The sequence below is a fragment of the Zea mays genome, chromosome 1 (genome assembly GCF_902167145.1).
Source record: "Zea mays cultivar B73 chromosome 1, Zm-B73-REFERENCE-NAM-5.0, whole genome shotgun sequence".
Taxonomy (NCBI): Eukaryota; Viridiplantae; Streptophyta; class Magnoliopsida; order Poales; family Poaceae; genus Zea; species Zea mays.
The window spans coordinates 193,778,396-193,797,785 of record NC_050096.1 but is presented as its reverse complement, the minus strand read 5'-3'; the positions used below and the strand labels follow the sequence as shown (position 1 = coordinate 193,797,785).

General features: G+C 49.6%; 3 protein-coding genes across 3 annotated transcripts; 2 read left to right on the top strand and 1 right to left on the bottom strand.

Moving 5' to 3' along the window:
- Positions 1 to 4,360: 4,360 nt before the first annotated feature.
- On the top strand, positions 4,361 to 8,175 carry LOC100383206 (uncharacterized). Its single transcript, NM_001350290.1, has 3 exons — positions 4,361 to 5,710; positions 6,385 to 7,071; positions 7,187 to 8,175. Exons 1-3 carry the CDS (start codon positions 4,556 to 4,558, stop codon positions 7,772 to 7,774), a joined length of 2,430 nt encoding a protein of 809 aa, NP_001337219.1. The 5' UTR covers positions 4,361 to 4,555; the 3' UTR covers positions 7,775 to 8,175.
- A 268-nt stretch (positions 8,176 to 8,443) lies between these two features.
- Positions 8,444 to 10,206, top strand: LOC100273448 (dihydroflavonol-4-reductase). Its single transcript, NM_001147885.2, has 5 exons — positions 8,444 to 8,689; positions 8,813 to 8,979; positions 9,073 to 9,267; positions 9,342 to 9,504; positions 9,576 to 10,206. The coding sequence occupies exons 1-5, from the start codon at positions 8,569 to 8,571 to the stop codon at positions 9,932 to 9,934; spliced, it is 1,005 nt and encodes a 334-aa protein (NP_001141357.1). The 5' UTR covers positions 8,444 to 8,568; the 3' UTR covers positions 9,935 to 10,206.
- A 3,307-nt stretch (positions 10,207 to 13,513) lies between these two features.
- On the bottom strand, positions 13,514 to 19,054 carry sbp16 (SBP-transcription factor16). Its single transcript, NM_001350289.1, has 11 exons — positions 18,721 to 19,054; positions 17,940 to 18,625; positions 17,505 to 17,698; positions 16,553 to 17,412; positions 16,373 to 16,447; positions 16,168 to 16,275; positions 15,960 to 16,077; positions 15,686 to 15,821; positions 15,452 to 15,596; positions 14,745 to 15,365; positions 13,514 to 14,663 (listed from the first exon to the last, which is right to left on the bottom strand). Exons 2-11 carry the CDS (start codon positions 18,569 to 18,571, stop codon positions 14,232 to 14,234), a joined length of 3,321 nt encoding a protein of 1,106 aa, NP_001337218.1. The 5' UTR covers positions 18,572 to 18,625; positions 18,721 to 19,054; the 3' UTR covers positions 13,514 to 14,231.
- Positions 19,055 to 19,390: the final 336 nt, after the last annotated feature.

Below are 19,390 nucleotides of genomic sequence, written 5' to 3'. Positions count from 1 at the left end.
TCAATCACCAAAAAGGGGGAGATTGTAAGTGCAATCAACCCTAATTGAGGGTTTTGGTGATTAATGACAAAACAAACTATGATTCTAACAAGTTTGCTCCTAGTATGTACACAGTATTTCTACAGACAGGAGAAGCACAGATCCTACGAGAATAAAAGTATAAAGCACAACGGATTTAAATTTCCACATCAAATGGCGTGCTCCAAGTGCTATGAAACAAAGGCGGTGCTAAGTTTATAATTCTTGAGTCATAGGAATCGCCGTACAATTAAGAGGGATCCGCGACGGTTAAGTAAGTTGTGAAACGAGCCAAGTTCAATTCTTTTGAAAACTCCTTGAGATCTTTTTTTTAGATCATGAATGCTCTTGAGACAAACAAATTTCACTTCCCACAAAGTCTCCCCCTTTGTTCTCTTCAAAATTCTCAAAGTTTGGTTTCAGCCCCCAAAACCGGTTCAACCGGTCCTGAAACCGGTTCAACCGGTTTTGGTACTGTTCACCCTGCCACCTCTGCTCTGACCTGTCTGACAGTCAGAGCTGTCAGAAAAATCGCAACAGATATTTTTCTGAATCCGGTTGAGCCGAAATTTGACCCTACTCAGCCGGTTTTGAAACCGGTCCAGTGTCCGGCTGAGTAGACCAGTGGACCGGGATCCCCCTGGTAGAAACCGGTTCAACCGGTTTTTACCCACTTTCTCCCAACGGCTGCCAGCTTTTGGGGGGTCCTTTATATACCCCTTCACACTCTCTCTCTCTCATTTACTTCTGCCTCTCCCACGAATCTTTGGCTGACCAACCCTCAAACAAGAGCATTCACTTCACCTCTCACACCCGCAATCGCATCTCCTTCAATCATTTGAAGGACCCTTGGTGTGAGGTGAACTCGATCGAACTCGCTGTCAATTTCATCTCGATTCTCCCATTCTCTTGTTCTTGAGCTCGTTGCAAACTTAACCGTGTGCGGATTTGTTACTCTTGGAACCTCGTGTTCCTTGACGGTTAGAGGTTGCTTGGGAGTCTCCAAATTTGTGGACGACCCCAAGAAGTTTGTATCACCCGCTCCTTGAGCAGATTTGAGAAGAGATTGCCTTGACCTTTGTGGTCGGCTTGTGGAGGATTAGGGTTGGAAAAGACCCGGCCCTTTGTGGGTTCCTCAACGAGGAGTAGGACACCTTTGTGGTGGTTGCCGAACCTCGGGTTATATCGCGTGTTCTTGTGTGTTCTTGTTAAGCACTTCATATTCGGTGGTTGGTTCATATTATTCATTTAAGTAGTTCTTGTGTAGGGCAAATCTTTAGCTATTTTCTTTACTACTTCGCATTTGTTCAATAGATTATTAAATTTAAGTTGAGTGGGTTCAAACTTGTTCAGTTGTGATTAAAATCGACTGAACCGGTTTGCACCTGTGCAACTTTAATTTAACCTATTTTCGAAGTTTTTAGTGAAAATTTTCAGGTATAGCCTATTCACCCCCCCTCTAGGCTACTTTCAAGGGCCCTGGTCCTTCCTTTTATAGGCGTAAGGAGAGGATCCAGGTGTACAATGGGGGGTGTAGCAGAGTGCTAACGTGTCTAGCGGAGGAGAGCTAGCGCCCTAAGTACATGCCATCGTGGCAGCCGGAGAGGTTTTGGCACCCGGTTCGTGTGGTGTCGTGGCCGTCGGAGGAGCGCTGGAGCCTAGCGGAAGGACAGCTGTCGGAGCTGTCGAGTCCTTGCTGACGTCCCCTTGCTTCCGTAAGGGGACTGAGAGCCGTCGTCGTCATAGAGCGTGCGGGGCGCCATCATTGCTTGTCTAGCGGAGCGAGCCAGATGGGACGCCGGTCTTGTTTCCCGTAGCCTGAGTCAGCTTGGGGTAGGGTAATGATGGCGCCTCCTATTGACGTGGTCGGTCCGTGCCCTAGGTTGGGCGATGTGGAGGCTCCTCCGAGGTCGAGGTCGAGTCTGTCTTCCGAGGCCGAGGTCGAGTCCGAGCCCCCGGGTCGGGCGAGGCGGAGACCGTCGGCTGAGGCCAGGGCTGAGTCCGAGCCCTGGGGTCGGGCGAAACGGAGTTCGTCGTCTTCCGGGGCTGAGCCCGAGTCCGAGCCCTGGGTCGGGCGGAGCGGAGATCGCCGTCTTCCGGGACTGAGCCCGAGTCCGAGCCCTGGGTCGGGCGGAGCGGAGTTCGCCGTCTTCCGGGGCTGAGCCCGAGTCCGAGCCCTGGGTCGGGCGGAGCGGAGTTCGCCGTCTTTCGGGACTGAGCCAGAGTCCGAGCCCTGGGTCGGGTGGAGCGGAGTTCGCCGTCTTCCGGGGCTGAGCTCGAGTCCGAGCCCTGGGTCGGGCGGAGCGGAGTTCGCCGTCTTCCAGGACTGAGCCCGAGTCCGAGCCCTGGATCGAGCGAAGCGGAGTTTCCTATGGTGCCTGAGGCCGGGCCTGACTGCCTGTCAGCCTCACTCTGTCGAGTGGCACAGCAGTCGGAGCGGCGTAGGCGGCGCTGTCCTTCTGTCAGGCCGGTCAGTGGAGCGGCGAAGTGACTGCGGTCACTTCGGCTCTGTCGACTGGAGGACGTGCGCCAGGATAAGGGTGTCAGGCCACCTTTGCATTAAATGCCCCTGCGATTTGGTCGGTTGGCGTGGCGATTTGGCCAGGGTTGCTTCTTGGCGAAGATTGGGCCTCGGGCGAGCCGGAAGTATGTTCGTCGCTGGAGGGGGGCCTCGGACGAGACGGAGATCCTCCGGGGTCGGCTGCCCTTGCCCGAGGCTGGGCTCGGGCGAGGCGTGATCGAGTCCCTCGAATGGACCGATCCCTGACTTAGTCGCACCCATCATGCCTTTGCAGCTTTGTGCTGATGGGGGTTACCAGCTGAGAATTAGGAGTCTTGAGGGTACCCCTAATTATGGTCCCCGACATAATTGTTAACTGGTTTTAACTAGGTTGGGGCAGCTAAAAACTAATACTTATTTGAGGGCTATAGCTAACAATTAGTTGATCCATTCTAAACCGCTCAACTAATTTTAGCCATTAGCTATTAGTTTTAGAGGTTTAGAACAAAACTTTATACTATCTAAAACTTTGATTTTTTCTATACTTAACACTAAATAATCATTAGATATAAAAGGGTGTACAAAATTGAGGGGAACTATGGCCCACTTAACCCCTTTGGATCCGCCTCTGTCCTAGAGATGGCAATGAGTACCTGCGACCCGATACCCGATAGGTATTTACTGCATTAGAGTATGTATATAGGCTAAATATTCTATTTGTGCGTCTCTTATTGGACAAAAATCTTCACTCAATGGGTAAACGGGTATTAGAACGTACCGCCCTCACCCAACGTTAACCCGTGGGTATAAAATACTCATTATAAACTTAGCACAAAAGCATGAACTTGGGCTTCAGTCATACATCTTTTTTACTATTTAACAATATTTTGTGTTATAGTATCATAGAAGGATTAACGACTATTTGATGACCAAGTAATGTAACATGTAATGTGCTATGTAGTACTATCCTAGTGTTGCTACTTTATCAAATTATCTTTGTGTTGTTGAATGAATGGTTAAATGATATTAGAAATTTTGTAATGGTATTTAGATGGATATACTTGACATTTGTATAATATATCATTTTGATAGATGTTTAATCTTTATGGGTACGGACGATTCGACATGATCCATACCCACATGAGTACGGTCCTGTTTGGCACAGCTGCTGCTTGTTGAAAAAGAAACTTATCTGATAAGCTGGTAAAAAGCAGCTTCTGCTTGTTGGCTGCTTTTAGTTTATTTTGAGAACCGGCCGAACTGATAAGCCGTTGCAGAAGCTGTCTGTTTGGCAGAACTTCTGCTTAAATTTGTGAAGAAGCTGAAAATAAACTGTGCCAAACATGGCCTAAGAGTATAAGAGTAAATCCAGACCCACCAATATATATAGGAACAATTGGATCTATACCATTAAAAGATCCAAACTTTAGATATATACCATGGACCCCATATGTCATTGACTCATGTGGACCCACATGTAAGTGAGATAGTAATGGTATGGATCCAAAGTGGTGATCTTTTAATGGTATAGATCCAAATTTCCTATATATATAAGTGATCTAATAGGATTATTTTTTTGTTGTGGTTATAGATATATGATATTAGTAACCGGTTGGTATTTACCCATTCATATCCCTACTCTGTCCACAGATATTGCTGTAGCCAGTCGGCTGACGTGTGAAACTAGTCGTAGCCTCATTTAACAGCCGGCCGAATGTTACAGCATAGCATCGTCGCTTTTTAACTGCGCAAGCTAGCCAAGGTTTCTTCTGCAGTTACGGTCGGTCCCACACATCAGCCGGCCAGCTGCAGCTACGTCTAGAGGATCCGCCGGAGCTGTGTTTCATTGTGGCCCTATTCCTATTCATCCCGAGGCAGTTCCGTGCCAGATCATCACTCTCGGCGATTACCACACGGATTACTCCTCCTCCGGCTCCATCCATGATCTAATCTAGCAAGTCACTCCACCGCCCGCCTTTGTAGTCGTCACTCTTCCCGATCCGTCAGCCAACGCCACCGATTGGTCAGGCGGCGGCGATGGCGTCCCGGGACGACGGGTGGGGAGGCGGCGAAGACGGCAGCTCGCTCTTCGAGGGCATGGTCCTCTTCGCGCCAGAGCCCACCGCCGCCGAGGACTCGGTCCCTGCCCCTGCCCCTGCCCCCGCCCCCGCCGAGGACTCGGTCCCTGTCCCCGCCGCTGTCCCTGAGCTGCCATCCGCCGCCCGCCACGACGCCGACGCGGCCTCGTCCGTGCCACCACCGCTGGACGAGGATCTCTTCTCCGATCTCACCCTCTTCGCCCCGCCGCAGGAGCCGCTCTCGCTGGAGCAGACACCCCCGCCCCTGCTCCCGCAAGGCGAGGATCGGAGCCACGCGGCACTTGCCCCCGCGCCGCTAGCCCCTACTCCGGGGCTCTCTCGGCAGCCGTCCACCTCGTCGCTGCGCAAGAAGAAGAGGGCCGTGCGCATCGGGTACGCCCGCTCGCCGCAACCCGCGCCGCCTTCCCCTCCTGCCACGGTTCCCGCCTCCGCAGCTGCTGCTGCGATCTCCGCTAGTACTATAGCCTTCCTGGACGCTTCGCCGTATCCGGCCGCTACTCGTACCCTCGACCAGCTCCCTGATCGGCAACTCGATGTCCATGTCAACGGCTACGAGGCGCACGCGGAGGCGGTGGATGTTGATACCAATTCACCGCATGTGGTGGAGGCGGTGGATGTGGATACCAATTCGCCGCGTGTGGAGGAGGAGGAGGCAAAGGAGGACGATGACGGGAAAGAGGATGAAGATGCTGGAGTGGCAGCCTTGGGGGTCAAGGAGAGGCTAGGTCTCCTCAGATCTCAAATCTCGGGCAAGCTCGACTCCATCCAGCAGAGGGCTGCTGCTGTGGCTGCCAAGAGGAGGCTTCTGGCTGGCCGGCGGAGGAAGGTGGCGGAGGAGGCGACCTCCGTGGCATCCAGGCACAAGGATTTGGAGAGGGAGCTGGAGGTGGCCTGCGAGGCTGAGGACTTTGAGAGGGCAGAGAGTATCAGCGACTCCCTCGCTGCCCTCGAGAAGGAGAAGGATGGGCTGTTGACGGCGCTGCGTGATGCTGAGCTTGACTACGATTCAGTGGATTCGGAGTTGCAGGAGGTGCTTGAGTCCCGTATTGCTGCCGAGGAGGAAGCTGCTATCCTTCTGGAGCAATTTGCAAAGGTAAATTAGCTCTGTCGGCATTGTTTTAAACTTTGCGTAGAATTGTCAACCCCAAACAACCATTGCTCAAAATTCAAGTATGAAACACATAGGCATCTGAATTTCCACACTCACATATGAATTCTTGCTAATCATATATCATGTTTACAGTTTTTACCTTGTAATACAATCTTGGTGTAATCTTTTCTTTGTTTGAAGAATACTTATAAACATGATTTAGCAAGGCTGCAAGGGGCTAATTTTCAACACAAGATAAAACATGGAAATTCTGGAACTTCCTATCATATTATGTGTCTAGTATCACATGCAATTTTTGTTGACACTCCAAGGAATTTATGTTTACTATGTACTTATTGGCAAAAGTTTCAAACAGGATAATATTTCCAACCTTTTGACTACAGTCTACAAAAACGAGCTATACTTACTTACATGGGACTGGTTGTTGCTTAAGTTTCTGCATTAGGTCCTTGTGCTGCATCACATAGCTTTGTTCAATATATATTTTCTTCCTGTTATTTAACTTGCTGCAACCATCTGGTGTCTAAAACCACAGTTAAAAGTGGGCGCAACATATGATGATCTTCAGTACAAACTAAACAACAAATTGCTATTTATGATATAACTGCATCGACTTCTACTCTTTATCTTAATTCCTAAAACTCTGCCTTTCTTAGGATGCAAATGAACATGCTATTTCAGAGAGCAAACAAGCACAAGAATTATCGTCGAAAGAAATAGAAGGGTGGCAAACATCAATGGAGTTACTAGAAACAAAGAAGTTGGAAATGGAGGTTGAAACACAGTTGGTTTTAGAAGCACGTTCTGGGTTGGAAGGGTCAATAGAGCATTTGGTTGAAGAAGACAAACTAGAGGAAGGTACACTTAGTATAAAAGGAGAAGTCCTCACCAAGGAGTTAGCTGACCTTCTAGAGTTGGTGAGGTTGAAAGAAGCAGAGATAGCTGAGAACAATGCCCGGATCCATGAAGTTCAAGAAAGAATAAGTGCAGTGGTCTCCAGATTCCATGGCTCTCAGTCAGATGTTGATTTGAAGCTCAATTCCTTGAAGGAAGCCCAATGTAAACTGGATCTAGAGACTGAAGCACTTGTGTTGAAAAAAAATGAAATTGATAATTTCATTTCTTTAACAGAGCAAAAAGATTCAGAGTTGAGGGAAATTATTGGTGCTTGTTTCTCTGAAGCAAAAACTTGCCAACAATCAGTTGAAATAAGAAGAAAGCTTGCATCATCGATTTTGAAGTCAAGAGAGGATAGAATTGGGTTGCTAAAAATGGAGGAGGAAATTTTGCAAGACATTCAAATGCTTAGGCAAAAAATTACAGATGCAAGAACTACTCTTCAGGTACACCAACTATTCTTTTATTTCTTTAGTATTTGTATTATTTAAATACTGAGCTTCATGTTATGTTTTGCATGTAAGCTCTTCTAAATATTTTATACTGGATTCTGTCTTGCAGGAGGTATCTTCAAGGAGAACAAGTATACAACAAGAAATGGATTCATTTAAGCAGAAATTGAGCTTCATTGACAAAAGGGGCCCTGAACTAGAGGCTGAAAAGAAAGTTGCGGCTGCTGCAAGAAACTTTAAGGAAGCAGGAAGGATAGCTGCAGAGGCAAAAGCTCTTAATTCCGAAAAGAACGAACTGCGTGGCAAGTTGGAGAAAGCTGCTACTGATCTAGAGTTAATAGAAAAGGACATTGCAGCAACTACAGACAAGATACAAGAATGCGAAGGGCTTGTTGTACTGAAAGAAAAGGACTCAGCATTGACAAGTTACAAAAGACTGCGGTTGGATTGTGCTGCTGCCAGAGCAGAACTGACTGCTGCAACTGAAATACATGATAATGAAGAAGTTGAGATACTACGCAAAGAAGCTGAAACTGCCGATTCTAAAGCAATGGAGCTCAAAACATGCTATGACCTTCAGGTGGAGGACAATGACTTCATGTTTCAGCCTGTAGTTCCTATAGCATTCATAACAAATTCAACAGGACAGCACTTGGTAGAAATTGCTTCTTCATTTGGCCTATCTCCTCAGAAGTGACATTGGACAGTGGATTTGCACACTACCAGGTCTGCCCGTTGCACTGTGATCCAAGTTGTACCTGTCATATTGAGGGGAAGAGCTGTGCTAGTGTGAAACTTTCTCCTTCCAGGATATCCTCCTCAACGACCTCTCTTTAAATCCCAGCATTTGGAATCTACTCCAAACTAGAGTAGGAAGGAAGCATAGGGATGATCAAATGTACAACATACATTTTGCATGCTCTGTAGGAATTTAGCTTCCCTATGCATTTTTTGTGTACATTAAGACTGTAATTCTTTTGTTGTGCCAGTTTTGATTCAATTGCAGTGACATGCCATCATGGACCAGTATGTAGACAGATTTTTGTTTCGAGAAAAAGGATGTAACCAGAATAAAATGTCCAGGAATGGAACTCCTTTTGCATTGCCTCATTCTGATAGTGACAGTTGCCATTGGAACAAAACTGACCACTAACCAGTAACTTGAAGTGATGAAATTACACATGTTTAAGAAATTTTTGATAAAGCAGCGTCTCAGTAGGAAGGAAGAAGGTTCCTGCAATGCATGTAAGGTTGGTAATTCATGCCTTTCTAAGCTGTGAACTTTTGTAGGACGGGAGTGGTTTAATCCAGTGGAATGCAGAAGCTGTGAGGCTCCTATGCTGTGGTGGAATCTGCGCATGACCAAGCCAACTCTCCACCTGCCCAACCGAGTCACCAAAAAGGGGTGACACACTAGCCATACTGGGTACTTCAATGTGCACAATATAAACTAGCTGGGATCAAATACAGGAGCACCTCGAGTCTGAGAGAATGGCTAACACTGCTAAGGGTAAGGTCTGTGTCACTGGGGCGTCTGGTTTCATCGCCTCCTGGCTCGTCAAGCGGCTTCTTGAGTCTGGGTACCATGTCCTGGGTACAGTCAGAGACCCAGGTCAGTTTCATCTTATTCTGATGATGATCTGAATTAAAATACTAGTAATACCTGTTGACGGTTTATGTCCATTTTCATTACCTGTCAAATAAATCACTCCTGAAAGCAAAGATGTCTTGGTAGGGAATGGCAAGAAAGTAGGGCACCTCTGGGGCCTGGAAGGCGCAAAGGAAAGGCTGCAGCTCGTGAGAGCTGATCTCTTGGAGGAAGGGAGCTTCGACGACGCTGTGATGGCTTGCGAGGGCGTCTTCCACACCGCATCGCCCGTCGTCACCGGATCTAATTCCAAGGCATGCTAAACACCAATTCTGTTTCTCATATTTGCAGCTTCAGGAAAGGCCTGGACATATAGCGACCTGAAACATGTTGGTGCCACTTGGCAGGAGGAGATGCTTGATTCAGCAATAAACGGCACGATGAACGTGCTACGCTCGTGCAAGAAGAACCCATCGCTCAAGAGGGTTGTCCTGACATCCTCGTCGTCGACAGTGAGGATCAAGGACGAAGCCGACCTGCCCCCTAACGTGCTGCTGGACGAATCGTCGTGGAGCTCCATCGAGTTCTGCGAAAGTCTCCAGGTGAGCGTACGGTCGTCAGAAGAGTGATTTGGACCGTACCTGCGTGACAATGTGCTGTTCCCGTGCTCCCTTAGATATGGTACGCCGTCGCAAAGATCCTCGCCGAGAAGGCAGCCTGGGAGTTCGCCGGAGAGCACAGGATCGACCTCGTCACCGTTCTTCCGACCTTCGTTGTCGGACCTACTCTGTCTCCTGAGCTCGGCCCCACCGCTTCTGATGTCCTCGGCCTGTTCCAAGGTACGTCCGCAAAAGTTTGTGCAAGACCAGAGCCCTCTCGTCAGTCTCATAGACCTTTGTCTTTGTTGCAGGAGAGACGGGGAAGTTCACGACGTACGGGAGGATGGGGTACGTCCACATCGACGACGTGGCGAGGTGCCACATGCTGGCGTACGAGGCCGCGGGCGCCCGAGGGAGGTACATCTGCAGCGCGGCGGTGCTGGACTGCGGCGACCTCGCCGCCCTGCTCGCGCGGCGGTTCCCAGCGTACCCCGTCCCGAGGAGCCTGCCCCGCGCCTACGGCGAGCAGTCGTACGGCTTCGACACGTCCAAGGCCCGCGCGCTGGGGCTGGCGGAATTCAAGGGCGTCGAGGAGATGTTCGACGACGCCGTCGCCTCGTTCATAGGCCATGGCCATCTCCCCGCCGCCGAGGAACGCCGGCACGCGTAGCCTCTTGGTCTGAAACTACATGAATGAACGTATCATGTACTAATTAAATTATTTAATACTTTTAACTAGCATCTAATCATGCCGTTTAGTCTTTATCAGTGTGTTTTATTTTTATAGTTATATTATATTTAATACTTTTAACTAGCATTTAATTATCTGATGTGATGGACTAAAATTTAGTCGGTTAGAACCAAACCGACCCTAAATCTTGTCGTAACCAGTAGAAAGATTATCCCATGGATCGTACGGGTCTATTTGGCCTTTGGTGGTCTAAGCTAGTTGAAATACTCGTCTGCTCGTTTGAATTCTTTTATGAGCGGAGTTGACATCTCAGCTCGGTTTATTAATAAGCCAGCTCGCAAGCTAAACGAGCTATCACATTTCAGCAAAATAGAAATATATGTGTATCATTTACGTAGCAATTGATGAATATGTTATATGCATGTGTGGTGTCTATGGTCTATGAGTTAAATTAGTGATTGATAAACTGTGTTTATGTGTTAAATTGGTATATGCGACTATGACTATGCGTGATGAATATGTTGGTGAATTGATGAGTGATGAGTTTTGTTAATTTGGTGTTACATTCATATGGTTCGTAAAACTATGAATATAATCACTATTTTCTATTGTTAAATTGGTTTAAAATTAACTAGACATCAATTATTATAAATATTATTTTTCTGTTTTGGCTCACGAGCTAAACGAGTTAGCTTGGGTCATAAACAAACCGAGCCTAATTGATTCTGCAGATTCAGCAGTCAAGCCGGCTTAATATCTAGCCCTATTCTCTCTCTCTGTGCTTATTCGTCGCGGGAAGGGAATCAAGATATGAATTTCGTTACTATAGGACATCTGCGACGAAAGTGTTATTCACCGCCTTAATAGAGTGTTTGGTTTGAGGAATAAGCTAGTCCATCATCTTCTCACTTCTCATTAGTTTTGTTTGGTTTGTGGAATGAAATGAGTTGATCCATCATCACCCCATTTCTCATAGTTAGTTAGTTAGTACTAATACGAGGAATGGAGTCATCCCACCAAATTTGAGGAATGAACACATGATGCATCACCTTAATTTGAATGTAGTGATTCTTTAAACCAAACGTACCCTAAAACTCCGTGACAAACTTTCGTCTGTTTCCATGCCGACGTGGGCATTGCTGACTGTGCGATGACGTGAAATGGCACGCTGACACAAGTAAGTCACAATGTACGTAGTACCCAAACTTGCGTCGTATGCACGTTAGACCATGGTAGTTTCGATCGGTGTGGACGGTAGCGCTTGATGATGTGTCATTTGTGTGGGCCAGCATGTGACTCTGCCTTTATTTGACTTCATGGACCTTAAAAGCGTGAAGTTCCCCCAACGAACCGTAAAAAATATGATGTTTGCTTTTATTTGCTCAGAGGGTCAGGAGAACATGTGATGTTCGGTTTTATTTGACTCTGCTTTTATTTGCTCAGAGGGTCAGGAGAACATGTGATGTTCGGTTTGTTACTGCAAAACCCTAAAAAATAAAATATCATTCTCGGACGAAGGGAGCCGCCCGAAGTTCCCCCAACGAACCGTATCTGCTTGCTCCTGCCTTCATGGGCCTTAAAAGCGTGAAGGCGGCTCCTTTCGCGTTGTGGGCCGTGCAGGCTGTTCTGGATGCTGCCAATTGCATTTTTAAAATTCAACCATTTAAATCAGTGTTACGGATAATTGACATGGCCCCGGCCGCGTCGTCTCCACGCTATCAATTGGCGCCGGCCGGACGGAGGCAGGCGTCGTGTTGGGTGCCGATCGTGACGGGGAGTGTCCTGGTGGGAGTACACTGCTGGTGGAGTGGTGGTGGTGTAGGACGGTGACGCGCACTGAGACCCCGACTGCACCTCTTGCCTATCTTGTCCGTCTGGCCACTGCAGCAGCGTACTGTACCGCTACTCTGCTCGTGGTAGCGACGTTCTAGGTCGGTCGCCGGGACGTACTACTGCACTGTGCTGTCCGTACGTGCGGTGTCCATGGTGTCGTGCCCGTTCGGCCAGGCCAGGCCAGGCTGCTGGAGCGTTGGATCAACCCCGCCCACAGGTCTGGACGTCTGTCTAGTCTTGTATAACGTGTCGACAGCACGGCGATGCCTTATCCAGACAGATTTGACCCGAGCAATTGCCGTGGCGACACACGGACGCGGCGGCGCTGGGGCTGCCTGCCGCTGCTGACCTGCAACAGGGAGACGGACTCCAGGTCGCTGTGCCCGCCGTGCTCACCTTGCCCGTCCACTCGACCACGCCACCGCTGGCGATGGGACACGCTCAGGCCAGGCACGTCTCTCGCTCTCGCCGTCGGCGTGCTCTTCCGCCTGCACCTCGCTTCCTCGTCGCCTGTCGGTGGGGAGGTTGTGGCCGGGGGAGACGGCCGCTATCGCGCTCAAAAGCGGCACGTTACCGCTCCGGGGTTAGCATAGTCCTCGTGACGTCTGTCGTCCTCCTCGCCGTGCCCGCACCGCACGCAACGACGCCGCCGTGGTCCATGTGACTGCGTCCGTCCCGATCCCATTCCCTCGCGAGGCGTGCCGTGACGGATCAGCGCCTCCTAGCCCTCGCCCATCCGTGGGCACCAAGGACGCGCGGTGGGTCCACCTGTTGCCGTCGGTCCATTGCACGGGGACGGCAGAGGCTGCTTTGCCCGTGCCCGTGCCACTGCCACGCAACACAACAAAGCGAGCCAAGGAGCACGGGCCGTGCCATGGCGACCCCATCCGTCCGTCACTGTGGCGACGGGGTTTGGCAGGCACCGCACCGGGGGGGCATCATTCATGAACGTGGCCAGCGCGCGTCCAATCCGACAGCCATGTGGGCGGCAAGGGACGGGAAAGCAATCGGCCGTGCGATTCGGGTCGTGCGCGCACCTCGCGAGTGCTCCCTGCAGTGCCCGCCGGCCAGCTAGCGCCAGTGGCTGCGTCCCACTTGTGCGTATCACGCATGGACAGATAGGTGCGGCAGATGGAGCCCTCAGCTGGCCAGAATCTCGCCGCCGTGTCCCCGGGGAGATCCACACGCCGCGACGCCCGAAAAGGCGCCAAGCCAGGCATGATCGTCGTGGTCCGGACCAGCCGGCCTCCACCTCTATCTCCAACAGGGACAGCGCACGATGCGCCGCCAACGCCGCGTCCCGTCGGGTTTTTTTTTTAACGTGAGACAGGGCACCCCGAATGCCAGCAGAAAGTTCGCTGCCACACTCTGTTTTCACATAACAATAGACACTTGAACAAAAAAAACGAAAGGAATACATGGATAGTAGGTGGCCTAGTTACAAATGCCTTGTTCGCTGCGGCTTTAATCCGACTGCGGCTGCGGCTTCTACAGTATTTTCTCTCTAGGGATTGCAGCTGCAACAGTGATTTGCAGCTGCAACAGTGCTCCGTGCAGGGCAGCCGAACGCGCTCAAAGTTCTTAAACGAACATGAATTTCAGCCTCCAAACAAGTCATACAATAGGATTTTGATCAGTGAAAACTTGGGTCAGAAGGAAAGTGCGAGTGAACCAAGATAATGATAGCAGCCGGCAGGTATCAAGAGAACAATATAGGACAAAGGTGTAACTAAGCTTCATCAGAATGAGAACATATGGTGGATGTCAACAACAACAACAACAACGAAAGATCCAAGTACACTTCAGATCTGCCTCATTTCTATGTAGCTACAAGTCAAAATGGTCGACACAGACATATGCAAAGCCTCTTTTCATTTACCCCTGCTACTATCTAAAGTCGATATAGGGTACATTCATGCTAGCGTACTGTATTTAATACACACACACACACAAAAATATGAAACAGTGAGCAAGATAAATTAAACATCATTCTTGGGATACATGAACCAAAAGAGTCGAGCTTACAGCAGCAAAAAGGAAACCAAGGTTACTTACTTGCTCATTCTCCCCGAACTGTGATTACATCCATCTTGCGGATTGCATCCATATCGACATTTTGTGCATTGCATGCATATCATGTTGTGGGAGCGCAGTTGCTACGGCCCTTGCCATGACATGTTCCAACTCTGCTCAAGCTCCACATTTGGTACCAAGTTTTGCCACCCCCCTAACATCTCCGGCTGCTCACCTATTAACACTTCTATTTCACAGGAAGTAAAGGAATTGTCCAGCAAAAATATTACATTATTCCACTCAGCCATACGGATGGGCGAGTTTCGAGGAAGCATGAAACAATCTCCATACCCTTCAAGGCTCCAAAATAGCTCCATAACAACTGCTTGTTAACTTAATAATACCACAAGGCTCAGGTGTGTCCCCACAATTATATTGTACCGTAATCCAGCCTCTCCCACTTGAAGGATTTTCCAGAATTGATCCGCAGCAAAGCTCGCATGAATACACAGACGCATACGCAGACTGCTGCTATAGCAAGCATTGAATGAATATAAGGCCGAGCAAGCAGTCCCCTTGACCGCATAGGCTGCCTTAACACACCAGACTCCAAAATGGCACACTGGGAGCAAGATCTTATTTGCAATGCCTGAACCCCAGATTTTTTACGGTCATCAACATTCCCTAACTGATCCATATGAATTTCATCGCCATTGACCGTTATAGTAACCTGGCTGTTCTTCATGTCCACCAGCTTTTGTGCTACAAGCTCATTATATGAATTATGATTCCTCAACTTGGCATATGTTTCAGGAGATTGGCCATCTTCGTCTAAAGCTGACTGCCAACAGGTCAAACCAACCTGCAGTGATTTATCGAAAATTAGGAGCATTGATGTGAAATAACTTAAAGCTAATCAGGAATTGAATTTTACGGAGCATACCTGTTGAGGATCATCTGTCAAGGCGTCAACTATATCCTCTGCATTCTCAATGGATGCAGCAAGATGCAACGGAGTTAAACCACCAGGGCCAGGAAAGTTTGGGAGGAAGGGGTAAACCTTGGAATTATCAAGGCATAGTACAACAAACTGTACAAGCAAATGCACCATTCTCCTACTCTTTCTTTTTACTGCTCTGTTCAGAAGGTGAATCTCAGCCAGCATCTCCATAGTTTCCTTTGATAATTCCTCGCTGACCAAGCTTCTCTTGGCAAGAATATCCAGAAGTGTTTTAGTAAGAGAGCACCAGTCACGCTCGCTAGAGAACAGTAAAAGATATTTGAACCGTGTGATTGAAAACTGAGTCAAATCCAAATCAGACACATCAGGTCTGGTGGACAATGTACAGGCAGAAGCCCTCTGAAAGAGCCAGCCGAGTTCATTAAGGAAGTGCAGAACTTGAACCCTCGTTTTTGACTGCCTACAGTCATGAATCTGACCATCCGAAGAAACATCAAGAACCTGTGAATCCTCAAGCTCCACTTCTAGACTTCTCAACTCCTGGCAAACACTTGAACTTGCAACAATAACAGGGAAGCTGTTACCCCTGAACCTGTTTTCCACCTGTAAATATCAAAAGTGACAGTGTTGGTCATCTTACCAATGCAAACAAGTTCTCATAAAAGCATAGCATTTGGAATTTTACGAACCTCAATAAAGCAGCGCCCAAGAATAAAATCTGGTTGTCCTGGCAAGTCAAAAGTCTCCACACCTGAATCATCATATATGGTACCTGGATATGCTGAGCACAGAACTTCTTTGGATATGTACTTTCCTGTACTTGTACAATGGATCCTGCATCGTCCAAAGTTCACAAGAAATCATTAAGATGGTGAAATTATTGTCATTCTAACAATAGTTACAAGTTACAACTCAAAACTTACTGTGTGCCAGGAATAGATAGATTGCGGCCTTTAAGAATGAGGGAGATCTTCTGTCCACCAACAACAGCAATTGGTGACACAAAGGTCAATTCAGGAGTATTCCATGTTCTCCACGATTTCGATAAACGGGTCATTCCTGAAATAAGAGAGCAACCTTGACATCAGCCAAAATGAATCAACATGTATCTATAATAGCAGACACCAAAGAAAGCTCTCCAATGAGCTGGGGCACAAAAATATATGTGGTACATGCAATTGACTAATTTGCACATACCCGCTTTATAAGATACCAACTTGGAGCCGGTTCGAACTAAAAACCTTCCTTTTCTCCAGAAATCCAAATCAGAACTTTGAACTAATGAGTTGACTCTCTGGAGGAGATTTTCTTCAAGCTGCATTTACATCACAGAAATTTCAACATGAGATGTAGCAATTGTAGCTGAGTAATAATCTCATAATGTCCAATTGAGTGTCAGACTTACCTCATCCCATGCAATAGCCGGCATTGATAGGTACATGGATAGTACAAGGCAACCGGGGCGGATGTAACCCTCCATTTCAGTAGGACTGTGTTTGAGCCAATTTACTATCTGCACAAGATAAGAAAGGAGACAATTTAAATTACAGTCATAAAAACAGGGTAAACAGGCTGCAAGGTGTCTTGCTAAAATAAGCAAATGACCATACATCGTCACGAAGGTTCCCAGGTATTGTACTAGGTTCCTTGCCAAATAGTTTGAAGATAATCCTACCAGTCCGGTCCTGTAAAATGGCAAATCAAGATAACACACGTACATGATTAATATGGTAAGAGGTCTTGGAAAGGTTGTGAAACAATTGTAATTGCAAGCTTCATGTAGAAACTACCTGTCCATCGGAGTTCGAGGTTGAAGGTGAATGGTCTGAACAAGATGTTGAAACATAGCAGGACTGGTAACCAGGATTTGGTGGAGATCCATTCTCGAGGGGACGCTCTAAATCCTTGAAGAGATCAAGTGGTGGTGCACACCATGCCTGACTTGTGCTAACTTCACCCATTGTAGCATCTTCCCCAAAATCTGTAATATGAGGGTGTCGAACCTCTTCATCAACCGAATGTATGGGGAAAAACTTGCGAGTTATGGGCGGAGAGGATGAAGGAGATCTCTCATCCAGAGGATTACTACTCTCAGAAGATAAGTACTTATTCAATGAGTCCATCTTAGGTGGAATATCCTCCTCACTGCTGCCAAACAGCTGTAGTGACAAGTATGGTCTTGTCTCGTGTTCTGTCTGCTTGTATATATGAGGTCGGCTTTCTTGTGTGCTGTTGCTTCTCATGAAACCAGCAGCAGGAAAATCTTGGGTTGATATATCGTGTGAATTTACAACAGTTGCTGGCTCCGTTGAATGGCTCTTGCTCTTGTTATTACCACTGCTGTCGCTGCTCCCTTGGGACTGAGATGTATTTGTCACAGGTGTTGAAGTTGCGAAGCCAGTTGAAAAAACTCCTAGCAAATCCATGGTTGATGGTACAGTTTGCTTGTCGATTCCGTTGGTCGTCTTGTCTACAGAATCATGTCCTTGCTCTCGTTGCTCTTGTGAAGTATTCAAAACGACGACTTCTGGCGAAGGAGACTTTGCCGGAGAGGTTGCGTTGTTCAATGAATTTATTTTGCTTATAATTTCCACCAGATTCTGTTTATCTGGTATGGGAGGGATGCTAGGCACTTTACCAACGTTAGAGCCTGTCATTACAGACAACAAATTCCACTATACTGGTTAAAATCACAAAAATCCTGAAACAACATGTTGAGAATGGAGTGTTAGTAGTCAGTACCTTGCAAGCGCGCAATCACTGTAATTAGATTGACAATATCTTGTGTTCTATTTGCTGCATTTTCTTGGTTTACAGGTAGCAGCAACTGTGAAGCAACATCTGTTGGCTGGGATTTTCTTCTCCGCCGGTTGTGGCCAGCAAGCCTCCGCCGGCAGCTCCTCTTACCCTCATCAAACTCCGCGAGTGGGTGAAATCTAAACGATTGATCAGAAGAACCGGCTTATTAGTAACTAAAACTCTCATAGCCTACACTCCATCGCCGGACGAGAGCGGACACCATGAAGCCATGATAGAGAAACATGCCTCTGGCCCAGCAAGCACACACGCACACAAGCCATGTCAACCGATCAAATCACAAAAACAGACTCCTAGCACTCTAGCAGCAGCATCACAACAACGAATCTCAGTTTACTGCAGTTACTGTCATTTATTTACCTACTACACTGCTGGCAGAAGCGCTGAGCCTGGTTGCCGACGACCGCCTTGGTGGTCTTGCTGTGGGTCTCGCAGACCTTGTGCCTCCGGTGGTAATCCTTGGCGCTGGTCAGATCCGCTCGACAGTCATCCACCTGGCACATCGGGTAGCTCGCGCCTCCGTTGGCAGTCCCACCGCCGCCCGGCCCTCCCCCAGCGCCCCCCGGCGATCCAGACCGCACCCGCTTGCTCGGCCTAACGACCGGCTCCTGCCCCGCCGCAGCCGAAGCTGGCGGGGACGCCGCCGCCGCCGCCGCGGGAGCCGTCGGGCTGGCGTCCATCGGGGTCGTGGAGTCCTCCTGCAGGCCGAGCTGGAGGTTCAGCGCGCCGGCCCCCTGGCGCTGCGCCTCAGCAGCCGGCTGGGGCTGGCCACCGGCGAGGCGGAGCGCATCGGAGGACGGCCTGGCGGTGAGCGCGCGGCTGTCCCAGTCCCACAGCCTGGGGTTCCAGTTCCCAGCGCCGGCCTCCGCGGCGCCGGCCGCGGGCCACGGGTGGCCGCGCTTCTTCGCGGCGGCGGCGGCGTGGGGAGGCATCGGCTGGATCTGGTGAAGGAAGAGCGGAGGGGCCACCTGCGGCCCCACCTCCCTCTGCATCGCTCCTCAAGGTCTCCGGGCCTCCCAACTCAGCCGCGGCAACCGATCAGGGATCTGCAGATGAGGTCAACCCGATCAGCGGCGCGGCAGCAGGGTACACGAGCGGCGCCGGGGTGAAGCGAGCAGCTGAGGAGAAATATTCCAGTTACCTCTCACGCAAGTCTTCGGCGCCAGTCCACGTCACCTCGCCGCCTCCCCAGCCGTCCAGAAATAGGGCCAGAGCAGAAAATATCCCTTCCCTGCCCACCTGCGTAGTGCTGGAATCGGCGGAGGATGAAGAAGTGGGAGTGGGAGAGAGAGAGGAATGTGCTGCCCGCCCTGATGGTGTGGTGCGGCGCTGGGAGGAAGGCGTGTGTAGAGAGACTAGAGAGAGAGGCAGCGGGGAATCGAGCGGAGAGAAGGCAGCAGCGCAAAGCGGGCGAGGAAGAGGACCTCCCGCGTGGGTAAGCGTCCTGGCGCGGCGACGGACGGGGGCCTGGTGGCGTGCGCCGTGTGCGTGGACGGCCGGATGGCAGGTGCGCGTAATTAGCGACCGGGCACGGGGGCGGGCCCGGACGGGTGCGGTGGGTGGTGGTGCCGCCGGCGCCGGCCCCACCCCCACGACGGGGACGGACGGGGAGGCCGTACGGGGCGCGGGTGGTACTGTACTGGTGGGGGCGGGCAGGCCGGAGCGAGAGCGATCGCGCGTCGCGGGCACCGGGCAGTCGGGCACACGTACCACCGCCACTACCACTCGTGGTCGTACCGCTGCCCCCCACCGCGTGCAGTGCGGCTCCTCTGGTCTGGCCTGGCCTGACTGACACCCACGCAGTGGCTATG